Raw genomic sequence first — 13,816 nt, 5'->3', positions numbered from 1 at the left:
TAGTACTGAGAGACTAGAGGGAACACCGAGGAGGGCAGGTCTGTCTGAAGTAGCTTCACCAGCAGGTTACCTGAGATGACAAGTCATCATCTCTATGGTCAACCCACTGCTAAAGACAATGGCAAACAAAAAATACTGCATAAATAGGACCAGAAGTTTTGCCTAACTACCCTACCAGGAAAAACTCTGGGCCCTAGTTATAGGCTAGTGCAATCGACAACAAACATACCCAAAGAGCGAAATGTATTGTAGGCTATGTATCTAGCATATATCCTAGTTCAGGATGTTTTGTGGGTAGAATGCCGCTGTGGAATGGTTTTGACATGCCGTCATGCTGACCCAGACAATGTTCATTGTCACAGATCCCAAAGCAGTCGAACGCAAGAGTGACCTTGCTGCATCATTAGTGTTCCCCCTGGTTACATGGATGCTGGGACAGAGAAACTAGACTGGTGCATATTCATTGTGCTTTACAAAGAGGAAGCACAGGGACACAGACTGTTGGCCTTAGTTGTATCCCCCTTCATTCATTCACTGCAAAAGACTGTCACCCATGACTGATTTGTTGTACTTCAACAATAATCTTGAACTTGCGTCAGGAATTTTATTTGCAACCATTCAGCTCTATTTGCTTGTAAACAGTTAATGGTGCAATATGCTGTAATCACTTCACCATTTCCTGATTGCTAAAATTCTAATAGTTTGCCTAATTTTAATCTAAACCGTTGTGAAATACATTTTCAAACCCCACATATTGTATTTTCAGATGTTTGAAGGTGGTGTACAAAACCGAAAGTAAAAGACGCAAAATGAAACTTAAGAACAGGAAGCATAGAAAAAGCACATATTGAACATATCTACTGCTTCTTAGACTTGCTTTCAATGAATGGCAGATCTATAACTCACATTACTATGTGAATTTGGTCTGGTCGCCCAAAAAGATACATATAGAAGCTTTAAAGCGTCATATACAATTTCTTAGTAGGTGGCATTTCTTTCTTTTGAGAGCCAAATAAATGTCAGTGAAAGCTCTACTCTAAAACAGGTGTCAAAGCTACCTTAGGACAGTCTTCAAAATAGGCATTTTGACATGTGGGGGTTTACTGAGGGTATTTAGAGAGGAGGAGAGGTTACGCAAAAGAGGAGTGATGGTAAGGAGCGAGAGGGGGAGTTTGGAGGAAGAGGGGCCGGTCTAGCTAGTCAAATGGGTTCTGCTTGACAGAAATCTAATTGGAAATTTAGTGCAATCATTATGTGGAGGCCTATTTAGAGGTCCGATTGGCACATCCTTCACAGGCATAGCACTGTACTGAACCCAGAATGTACTGTACTGCCTCAGCACTATTATCCAGCTCCCCCATGAGGTCTGCCCCCAGTCACTCCCTACCTCCAGGCTAATCCAGAACCCCAGCTGGAGAACCTGAGAAGAAGAGGTAGACCAGAGAGGGGGAATGGATGCAATCCACAGGAGAAGGGGAGACAATCTTCCCTCTCCATTCCAACGTTAGATATTCTATAGGAACACAACAGACATGAGTGCTAAGACCCTTCAAGACCCTTTAAGTGACATGCTTTCTGAGAACAAACCGCCATGGTACAAACTGGTGCCATGGATAGACCCAAGGGGCAAAGCAAACTCAACTCTTTAATCACAAGGAGTTGTTTCATTCCCTTTGAGATGAAGATGAAAAACAAGTCATCTCCCTCTGGCCTCCAGGCCAACGGCTGATTAGAGAAAACAGCTAAGGGGAAGTGATTTGCTTTCAAAGCAGAAAGTCTGTTTGGCACACGCCAAGTTTGCCAATCTGGCATGGCCCATATCACCAGCCCTGTAAATAAGACCTTCAGTAGCAGCCAGCCAGTCAAGCGCTGGGACATCAGATGAGACAGTCACATGAGCCTAGGTCCCCTGTGATTCAGTTGGTAGAGCATGGCGCTTGCAACGACTCCCACGGGGGACCATTCGCTCTCGATAAGACTGTCTGCTAAATAACTCAAATGTAAATAATTTGCCTAACATCAACATCCCCATGATGAGATCAGCCCCAGACATAAACACACTAATGCAAAGCAAACATTTGTCTTACAAAAAAACTAAGTATACCAGCTAAAAGTTTGATATTGAGTCAATTAAATTCCCAGCTGTGTGTTCACAGGCACTGACAATTACCATGTTGTGGCAGACATGCTATATAGACAATTGAGCTGCTTCGATCAAGGCATTGATCTCAATCGGTTCGGTTCGGTTTGATTGAATCCTTATTCAAAAACATCCTATTAATTGTCTCAGTGTTTAACATAATTTGATGCATTTTGCATCTTTGTTCGTAGTTTGACAGTTTATAATTTTCTCTCCTCCCTTCTTTACGATGCCCATGGCGGTGTGGTTGTGACCTCCCATTTAAAACAGACACACATTCTCCCATAATCCGCCACTGCCGCCACTCGATATGAAATATTTACCACTGGGGCAAGGCCAAGAGATGACATGGTACAGTCCATACCCTATGATGAACAAGCCTAACATGTATCTTATTACACACATTTCATTTCCATGTGCCTCCAACTCACTGGCACGGTGCCTTGGGCAGCGGTGCTCTCTGGGACAGATAGATTATGTCTGCATTAGGATTTATACCTGTGAGCAGCCAGGCCAAGTCAGCCCTCCTTAGCCACACTGCTGTCTATCTAAAAGATTCACACTGTTTGCACCCGGCGTTAAGCTAAATCAACACAGAATGAATCAGAACGTATCAAAGGATGGAAACGTCTCTGTTTAATCACCATGAGAGAGAGGATGCGGCAGCAAAGAGAGAGAGCAGCCTGGAACCTTGGCATGGACCACAGCAGATGTTTAGCAAAGTCACACCCTTTGCTCGGTTTTGATCTTGGTCATTAACAAGTGTTCAATGTTTGATCACTGCTAATAAAAAGTAATACGCACATGCTTTGGTCCTAAATGAATGGCAGATTCAATATTTCTCCATGGGACTGGGAGTGATGATCTCATGTGGGTCGATTTGTAACTTGCCCTCTCCTCCTCATCTTATTTTATTGATCTAATGTTCAGGAATAACATCCCCATGAGAGAGAGAGGGAGAGGGAGAGGGAGAGGGAGAGAGAGAGAGAGAGAGAGAGAGAGAGAGAGAGAGAGAGAGAGAGAGAGAGAGAGAGAGAGAGAGAGAGAGAGAGAGAGAGAGAGAGAGAGAGAGAGAGAGAGAGAGAGAGAGAGAGAGAGAGAGAGAGAGAGAGAGTCAGAGTCAGAGTCAAAGAGAGGGTGCTTTCTCAGTATAGGGCGGGGATGGGTTGAGGAAGGAGGGGCAGAGGGCCAGGAGGCTGACATCATCATTCTGTGACATCACGCTGTGACCTCAGTGGCCTAGGGAGGAAGTGGCTCCAGGGCCAGGGCTCCTGTGGTTGGGACTGTGATTTATGTGGGCCCCGAGGTACCTCTGATCCTGCTCCCTGAGAAGCATCCCAGCGTCCCGGAGTAGAAGAGTCAATGGGAGGGAAGACTTCCCGGAATGACAGATAGGGAGACAACCGGAGCCATGCTTTATGGAATTACATAAGCCATGGAACACACAGGGAGTGGTGGCGATTAGGTGGTATCCAGCTAAATGCTAATGAGCCCATTGAGAACATTTTATACAGTCTCTGACTGTATACCGCCAAACCCTAGTGGCACCATAGAAATAGAATTACTATGGGTGGCCATCTACTCCATATAGAGTCATGGAAATGGCCATGCCACTCTCACACCAGGTCAAAGAGTCACACTCAGGGCAGAGCCAGTGGCCTCTTCTCAAGTACCTCAGATTAACTTACATGATGAACCTTTCACTTAAAGTGATCAATGTAGAAAACCAGAGCATGTTGGTCCCTGTTCCAAAAAGTCTGAGATACTGATATATCAGTCATTATACAACGGGAGAGTCTAATCCTGGATGCTGATTGGTTAAAACCGCATTCCAGCCGGTGTCTATTCCACAAGTTACCACCGGCTAAAGCTATGACGGTGAAATGCCTATTTACTCTGTTCCATCTCACTGAGCAATATACTGTCTCATCAGCCCAGCCAGGCAATTTATAAACTTGATCTGCACTATAATAAGCATCTAGACGTTATCTTCTTTTAGACTAGCATTTGGTTTTCAACTTCAATTTGTATAGACCTTGCTGTCTGTCTCTTCAACATTTGCAACATTGTTTTAATACTGAAATTCGATCTCCAGCTGTCCTATAGAAATGAATGTGTCGTAAGTTGGGACGAGACAGACAGGCAGACAGCTTTTCTCAGCCAGTCGAAATCATGAATCAGCTAGTATCATTTTTATGGATAAATACAAATAAATGTCAATAGAAAACAGATAAAACAAAATGAAATGCAGCTAGTTTGCAGTGATTGTGTTAGCGGTGTTGTTGGCTAGGTCCTCTGAACAACAGTGTCCTAACGAGAGAGCACATTTTCTATGCCAGGCAAAATCGCGCATCATTAGCTCATTGTTATGGATGTATCCAAATAAATGTCACTAGAAAACAGCTTAAACAAATGAAAATGAGGCTACTTTGTTGTTATTCCCAGCTGCACTGTTTGACGTGACTAAGTTAGCTGTAGTTGGCTAGCTAACAAGCAAGGGTAAATAATGTTGCCAGCCGGGATGGCAATGGAACATTTAGAACCAACGACTGGGTAGCGTCCATAGATACAGAACAAAAATACTTAACGACTGGTTCGCGTCTCTGGCAACTGATCCGACAGAAAGAACGACCAGCCAGCCCTCGACAACAACACTGTGCCAATGTATCCTCCAAACACCGGCTTCTCGGGCACTATCATTTTAGTGATCTGATCTACAAAGAGCTGGATTCACTTCATTAGATACGTTTCCTAATAATCTTCGAAAGCAAATTAGCTGTCAACTACATACCTAACACTTGCCTTTCCTCATCCAATCAGGTTTCATCTTGCAGCCCAGGGGGACAAGCAGCTCTAACTGCTTCTATCTCGACACACGTCAACCTTTTCAAACCTGAAATTTAAAAAGGTCTCTCTCTCTCTCTCAGCCTCATAAGAACCAAAGGGAGAGGAGAGATGGACCAGGGTCTTATTTTATCTGGAGTTAATTACGCATTGGAATTTGCAGCATGTGGGTTTACAGTGCATTCGATCCTACAAGGCTGAACAGGGCTGGGGCTTCCACAGTGTAGGCCTGGGACTGACAAGCACATCTCACTGTCTTAACCTCCATTACGTCAACCTCCATCCTTCCCAAAAACACACACCCATTCGTTTCCCCATTGCACCATGGCTTTCTCCACTCCATATAACAATAATAATCCTTTAACTACCAAAAATAACAATGTAGTCTGGCAGTGTCTTGGATGGGAGGTCTCTTACCAAATCAGTCAGAGTTCAGTGAATCCTTGCCATCTGATAGAGGGAGAACTACAGGAGAAAGATGTGGGAATGGTGTGGGAATCAGAGTTAGGACTGAAGACAAAGACAGGGAGCAGAGACCGATGCTGCCACTAAAACCGCACTAAATGAGCTGTATACCGCCATAAGCAAACAGGAAAGAGCTCATCCAGAGGCGGCGCTCCTAGTGGCTGGAAACTTTAATGCAGGGAAACTTAAATCAGTTTTACCTCATTTCTATCAGCATCTTAAATGTGCAACCAGAGGAAAATAAATTCTAGGTCACCTTTGGCAAATCTGACCATAATTCTATCCTCCTGATTCCTGCTTACAAGCAAAAATTAAAGCAGGAAGCACCAGTAACTCGGTCTATAAAAAGTGGTAAGATGAAGCAGATGCTAAACTACAGGACTGTTTTGCTAGCACAGACTGGAATATGTTCCGGGATTGTTCCAATGGCATTGAGGAGTACACCAGATCAGTCACAGGCTTTATCAATAAGTGCATTGAGGATGTCGTCCCCACAGTGACTGTAGGTACATACCCCAACTAGAAGCCATTGATTACAGGCAACATTCGCTCTGAGCTAAAGGGTAGAGCTGCCGCATTCAAGGAGCGGGACTCTAACCCGGAAGCTTATAAGAAATCCCGCTATGCCCTCCGATGAAACATCTAACAGGCAAAGCATCAATACAGGTCTAAGATAGAATCGTACTACACCGGCTCCGACACACGTCGGATGTGGCAGCAATTGCAAACTATTACAGACTACAATGGGAAGCACAGCCAAGAGCTGCCCAGTGACATGAGCTTACCAGACGAGCTAAATAACTTCTATGCTCGCTTTGAGGCAAGTAACACTGAAACACGCATGAGAGCATCAGCTGTTCCGGATGACTGTGTGATCACGCTCTCCGCAGCTGATGTGAGTAAGACCTTTAAACAGCTCAACATTCACAAGGCCGCAGGGCCAGACGGATTACAAGGACGTGTACTGTGAGCATGCGCTGACCAACTGGAAAGTGTTTTCACTGACATTTTCAACCTCTCCCTGCCTGAGTCTGTAATACCAACATGTATCAAGCAGACCACCATAGTCCCTGTGCTCAAGAACACTAAGGTAACCTGCCTAAATGACTACCGACCCGTAGCACTCACGTCTGTGGCCATGACATGCTTTGAAAGGTTGGTCATGGCTCACATCAACACCATTATCCCAGACACCCTAGACCCACTCCAATTTGCAAACAGCACCTACAGATGATGCAATCTCTATTGCACACCACACTGCCCTTTCACACCAGGACAAAAGGAACACCTATGTGAGAATGCTGTTCATTGACTACAGCTCAGCGTTCAACATCATAGTGCCCTCAAAGCTTATCACTAAGCTAAGGACTAAACACCTCCCTCTGCAACTGGATCTTGGACTTCCTGATGGGCCGCCGCCAGGTGGTAAGGGTAGGTAACAACACATCCACCATGCTGATCCTCAACACAGGGGGCCTCTCAGGGGTGCGTGCTCAGTCCCCTCCTGTACTCCTTGTTAACTCATGACTGCACGGCCAGGCACGACTCCAACACCACCAACACCATCATTAGGTTTGCTGATGAAACAACAGTGGTAGGCCTGATCACCGACAACGATGAGACAGCCTATTGGGAGGTGGTCAGAGACCTGACAGTGTGGTGCAAGGAAAACAACCTCTCCCTCAACGTGCTCATGACAAAGGAGATGATTGTGGACTACAGGAAAAGGAGGAACGAGCATGCCCCCATTCTCATCGACAGGGCTGTAGTGGAGCAGGTTGAGAGCTTCAAGTTCAATTGACATCACCAACAAACTAATATTGTCCAAGCACACCAAGACAGTTGTGAAGAGGGCACGATAAAACCTATTCCCCCTCAGGAGACTGAAAAGATTTGGCATGGGTCCTCAGACGCTCAAAAGGTTTTACAGCTGCACCATCGAGAGCATCCTGCCTGGTATGGCAACTGCTCGGCCTCCAACCGCAAGGCACTACAAAGGGTAGTGCGTACGGCCCAGTACATCACTGGGGCCAAGTTTCCTGCCATCCAGGACCTCTATACCAGGCGGTGACAGAGGAAGACCCTAAAAATGGTCAAAGACTCCAGCCACCCTAGTCATAGAGCGTGTTCTCTCTGCTACCGCAAGGCAAGCGGTACCCGAGCACCAGGTGCAGGTCCAAGAGGCTCTAAACAGCTTCTACCCCCAAGCCATAAGACTCTTAAACAGCTAATCAAATTGCTACCCTGACTATTTGCACTGCCCCCCCCCCCCCCCCCCCTTCTACACTGTTGCTACTCTCTGTTATAATCTATGCATAGTCACTTTAATTACTCTGTACATATAACTCTGTACATATTACCTCAATTACCTCGACACCGGTGCCCCCACACATTGACTCTGTACCGGTACCCCCTGTATATAGCCCTGCTAATGTTATTTACTGCTGCTTTTTAATTATTTTGGTATTTTTTATTATCTGTGGTATTTTCTTAAAACTGATTTGACTTAGAGCTGACCAGAGGAGACACATTAAAAGGTTCTGGAAAGAGTAGGTTGAACAAGTGGTCTAAGCCATGGGTTCCCAAGCTTTTTCACTCGGGGGCCCCCCTTCCAGCATTGGGGAACATCCCGCACTCCCCTGTGCATGTGAGTAGATGCCACGTCTATTTCTATGGGTACAAGCACAGTTCATGACACAAACTGTTCACACCCCTCTTGTTGGTGGAGGGAAACTGTTGCACGTTTAAAGCTTATTTCCTGCAATTCTACACATTTTGTCATGGGGTGCAAAAAGCATTTAGTAGTTTCTGACAAGTTATAAATAGTAATAAATAGTTCTCTAAGGTATCAAATCAAAATGGTTAGAGTGTTGGACTAGTAACCGAAAGGTTGCTAGATTGAATCCCCGAGCTGACAAGGTAAAAATCTGACTTGCCTAGTTAAATAAAAAAGTATAATTTTATTGGTCACATACACATGGTTAGCAGATGTTAATGTGAGTGTAGTGAAATGCTTGTACTTCTAGTTCCGACAGCAGTAATATCTAACAAGTAATCTAGCAATTTCCCAACAACTACCTAATACACATAAATCTAAAGTGGTGAATGAGAATATGTACATATAAATATATGGATGAGCGATGGCCGAGCGGCATAGGCAAGATGCAGTAGATGGTATAGAATACAGTATATACATATGAGATGAGTAATGTAGGATATGTAGACATTATTGAAGTGGCATTATTTAAAGTGACTCGTGATACATTTATTAAATCAATTTATTAAATGTATTAAAGTGGCCAGAGATTTGAGTCTGTACTGTATGTTGGCAGCAGCCACTCTATGTTAGTGATGGCTGTTTAACAGTCTGATGGCCTTGAGATAGAAGCTATTTTTCAGTCTCTCGGTCCCAGCTTTGATGCACCTGTACTGACCTCGCCTTATGGATGATAGCGGGGTGAACAGGCAGTGGCTCGGGTGGTTGTTGTCCTTAGTTATCTTTTTGGCCTTCGTGTGACATTGGGTGGTGTAGGTGTCCTAGTGGGTAGGCAGTTTGCCCCCTGTGATCCGTTGTGCAGACCTCACTACCCTCTGGAGAGCCTTTCAGTTGTGGGCGGAGCAGTTGCCGTACCAGGTGGTGATACAGCCCGACAGGATGCTCTCGAATGTGCATCTGTAAAAGTGTGTGAGTGTTTTAGGTGACAAGCCAAATTTCTTCAGCCTCCTGAGGTTGAAGAGGCGCTGTTGTGCCTTCTTCACCACGCTGTCTGTGTGGGTGGACCATTTCAGTTTGTCTGTGATGTATACGCCGAGGAACTTAAGACTTTCCACCTTCTCCACTACTGTCCCATCGATGTAGATGGGGGGATGCTCCCTCTGCTGTTTCCTGAAGTCCACGATCATCTCCTTTGTTTTGTTGATGTTGAGTGAGAGGTTATTTTCCTGACACCACGCTCCGAGGGCCCTCACCTCCTCCCTGTAGGCTGTCTCGTCGTTGTTGGTAATCAGGCCTACCACTGTAGTGTCGTCTGCAAACTTGAAGATTGAGTTGGAGGCGTGCATGGCCACGCAGTCATAGGTGAACAGGGAGTACAGGAGAGGGCTGAGAACGCACCCTTGTGAGGCCCCAGTGTTGAGGATCAGCGGGGTGGAGATGTTGTTTTCTACCTTCACCACCTGTGGTCCAGGACCCAGTTGCACATGGCAGGGTCGAGACCAGAGTCTCCAGCTTAATGACGAGTTTGGAGGGTACTATGGTGTTAAATGGTGAGCTGTAGTAAATGAATAGCATTCTTACATAGGTATTCCTCTTGTCCAGATGGGATAGGGCAGTGTGATGGCGATTTCGTCGTCTGTGGACCTATTGGGGCGGTAAGCAAATTGAAGTGGGTCTAGGGTATCAGGTAGGGTGGAGGTGATATGATCCTTGACTAGTCTCTCAAAGCACTTCATGATGACAGAAGTGAGTGCTACGGGGCGATAGTCATTTAGTTCAGTTACCTTAGCTTTCTTGGGAATAGGAACAATGGTGGCCATCTTGAAGCATGTGGGCACAGCAGACTGGGATAGGGATTGATTGAATACGTCCGTAAACACACCAGCCAGCTGGTCTGCGCATGCTCTGCGGACGTGGCTAGGGATGCCGTCTGGGCCGGCAGCCTTGCGAGGGTTAACACGTTTAAATGTTTTACTCACGTTGGCCACGGTGAAGGAGAGCCCACAGGCTTTCGTAGCGGGCCGTGTCAGTGGCACTGTATTGTTCTCAAAGTGAGCAAAGAAGTTGTTTAATTTGTCTGGGAGCAAGACGTCGATGTCCGCAGTGACTTGCATGACAAAATTACTTCCTTACATATACTTGTCATCAAGCCCTCAACTGACTGACCTGACCAGTCCCAGAGAGATGTACGGGATGACAAAATGATTACTCTTAATTTATGCTTGTCCACTTGTTTTAGTTTACAAAGTATAATCAAGCCAGTTAAAGCGAGTTCTGGACACATTTCTATACAGGGAACAATAAGACTGGAAAGAAATGCCAAGTATTCCCTATTAAGTCCTTCAAAGTATACCAACTAGCACAGGACCTATGTGGCTTCATCTTTCTCTTCTTTGTCATTCATTCTCTCATCTGACTCTGCATGTGACCTGGGACCGAGGCCCAAGCTGCCCCTAAACAACTACAAAATGCGAGAACGGAGGGATAGTTCTGATTCTCCCCACTTCAAAGGACAGAGGAGAGGAAAACATCTGGGATCCAAAAGAGATGCTGATGTGGGTCATGAGAGAGAGAGATTCTGGCACAGAGAGAAGAGAAGAATAGATTTGTGTTTGTGATGAATGGACCTGAGTGAGATGATGTCTGCTCGTGATTAGAGCTCCGGCAGACAGACAGACACTAAACAGGGACAGTCTATGACAGCACCCTGTGCAGGCAATCTACCGCAGCAAGACCTCTTCCTAATAGGAATTAACACTGAAGGGCAGGGACAGTCCCTCCCAACCATCACACACCCCCTTGGAGAACTGCAGTAACAGAACTTGGGTGTCCTTGGGGGGGGTCACCAGGGGTCAGGAGTGCTCTTCTATTACAAACACAATGAGGGAACACACAGCAGCGACAGTCCAGGCAGCTTTGGTCAGGGACCACAGCTGTTCATTCTCTTCTGTTACTTAAAGTAGGAGAGGGAGAGCCAGCCTCTCTCTCTCTGCCTGCCCGCAGGCTGGGTGGCACTCCTGCCAGCCTCTGTTATTCATGCTAAATGTGTTTTCATTTGGTGCCTTGTTTTTTTTCAAGAAGCGAAAACTGCTTAATTTTATAATAAGACGACAAGTAAGTCCCGATGCCAATGGAGTCGAGGCACAATCCTTCTAATCTGGGATACACAAATCAGTAATCATCCGGAATTATCACCCCATGTTAAAGTAATTGACTGTTATTCTCAGAGATACATTGTGTTTATGAATGAAGTAAAAGGAAATGTTTGGCTACAGTAACACATCATAACAAAGATATAACACAAGGTAAAGCACTGGAGGAGGTTCAGTTGTTCAGTGTGTTCAGTATGTGAGGGGACTCACCTGGTTTGGTTGGACACTCTGTGCACTTGTTCAGGCCCCATGAGGCTCCCACACTTCCACAGCAGTCATCCTGTTTGGTCAGGCCAGGAAGAGGCTTCCCACACTGCAATGACAACACACACACATCTCAACACACTCACACAACACAGGACACATCACTGACACCTTCCTTTCCACTTCATTTGATAGTATGTTGTTTAACGTCACTGTATTTGTGTGTGTGTAATACCTGTGTGTGTGTGTGTGTGTGTGTGTGTTTAATTGGATTGTGTGTGTGTGTTGTGTGTTTATGCATGGGTGTGTAGTAGTGTGTGAGTCTTCCCATCGGAATGAGGACAGAGTGAGCTGAACAGAACACACCTGAGACTGGTTAGACAGCAGCAGAGGACATAATCAGGCTGTTCCACAAATAGCTCTGCTGCTGCTGCTGGCATGGTTTGTTAAGGAGCTTGGCTAATTTTGGAGAGATTATTATCAAACCTCACTGACTGGCAAATGGTGCCTCACAGATCTTTGGGAAGAAAAGATAAGGAAACATTGCTATGGAACACCTAACTAGGGCACTGGCAAAGTCAGTCAAGACCAAACTTGCTAACGGCCAGTCACTAATAGCCTGGTACTCAGGGCTCTACTGTCCCTCTAATCACTCTGATGTCAATGCAAATGCAATTGAAAATCAAACACTCAGAGCTCTTGCATTCAGAGTTTGAGCAGAATAGGATCACCTGTTGTGGAGCGAGAGCCAGCTTGATGAACGGAATGAAATAAGTGTTCTTATAAACCCATGTTATGCAACATTTCTATTGGCTATCCTATGCATTTGCATGAGAAAACAACGTTTCGATGGCCTCTATTAAGGCCTACTATATTTGTTTCTCAACTTTCCTAATATTAGCACACTGGTTTGCTTTACACCAGAGTAGCCTACCTGGCTGGCATGAAAATGAACCGTGGGAAAAGCATCCTCCATTCGCTATTCAAGTGCATACTGATGACATGTCTATTTTACCCCTGCTCTTGTTCCGACAGGTGCATGATAATGGTCCATTCTAAACCAAACCTAATTTCACACATATATTAATTAGTATATTGTATTTAAAGACAAGATTACATTGAGAATAGTCTGATGAGTGAGAATATTATCACTTCTGAATGATGCCTAGTGTGGGCAGTCTAAGGCAAGAAACAGAGCATGCATTATTTTGCGACCTTTTCAAATCATAGTGACTGACACGCATCATGTAGCCTTGCCCATAGGCCTATATAAGGTGTGTATCACAACTAAAATGGCCACATAACTGTTAGCGTAGCCTATTTTTAAATCATCATTAGAGTCACATCATGCAGCCTTACAATGTAATTAAAGTTGAATAAATAATTATAATTCAAGCATATAGGAGGACCTGTTTCAAATTATGACTTTGTTAATCGCTCGACACAGAATAGCTGCATGTGCGCACTCCCTCGGGAAATCGTTTGGGCAAAATAGCCTTTCTATTTTATTCAGCTATGTTCAATTGTATTATTCTTATTATAAAACAATGGTACGGGAATTCTTAGCAAATCTTGTCTGCCCACAGCCATATCAGGCCCTAATATAAGGACAACTCAGAATACGCTATTCTGTTCTTCTGAAATTGTCACGGCTGTCGTCCTCCTCTTCTGACGAGGAGAAGCGAGAAGGATCGGAAGACCAATACGCAGCGTGGTAAGTGTTCGTCATTTTAATGGAAAAACTAAACACTACAAAACAACAAAGAAACAACCGTGAAGCTAAACACCAATCGTGCTGACACATACACTACACATAGACAATCACCCACAACCCACAATGACAAAACAGGCTACCTAAATATGGTTCCCAATCAGAGACAACGACTAACACCTGCCTCTGATTGAGAACCATATCAGCCCAAACACAGAAACAGACAAACTAGACATACAACATAGAATGCCCACTCAGATCACACCCTGACCAAACAAAACATATAAACATACAAAGCAAACTATGGTCAGGGCGTGACAGAAATAAACTACATTTTCTTCATATCATCATTTCTTTAGACCTGCCTAAAATAAATAATGGAATTATTGTGATGGTGTAGGCTATATTAAATACATTTATTAGACTTTTTAAAATGTAGATGTTCCAAAGGTCCGCATCAGTGGCTTGTAGGCTATGCATGAAAGCCCGCAGATACTAAACGTGTTTAAATTAATTAAGGGTCAATTACCGTGAGACCGGCAGTTATTTGCATGACAGTTAACGGCTGACAAAATGTCATGACC

At 44.8% G+C, this 13,816-nt stretch overlaps 1 protein-coding gene across 1 annotated transcript in view; it reads right to left on the bottom strand.

Annotated features, from left to right (window-relative positions):
• LOC139553604 (latent-transforming growth factor beta-binding protein 2-like) overlaps positions 1-13,816 on the bottom strand; it is a 154,712-nt gene that overhangs the window by 55,669 nt on the left and 85,227 nt on the right. The window contains exon 8 of the mRNA XM_071366120.1: positions 11,528-11,630. Within this exon, the coding sequence (XP_071222221.1) occupies positions 11,528-11,630 (103 nt within the window). The remainder of the gene's footprint in view (positions 1-11,527; positions 11,631-13,816) is intronic.

This window comes from Salvelinus alpinus, chromosome 25 (genome assembly GCF_045679555.1).
Source record: "Salvelinus alpinus chromosome 25, SLU_Salpinus.1, whole genome shotgun sequence".
Taxonomy (NCBI): Eukaryota; Metazoa; Chordata; class Actinopteri; order Salmoniformes; family Salmonidae; genus Salvelinus; species Salvelinus alpinus.
The sequence above is the reverse complement of the archived record's forward strand: the minus strand, read 5'-3'. Positions and strand labels throughout refer to the sequence as shown.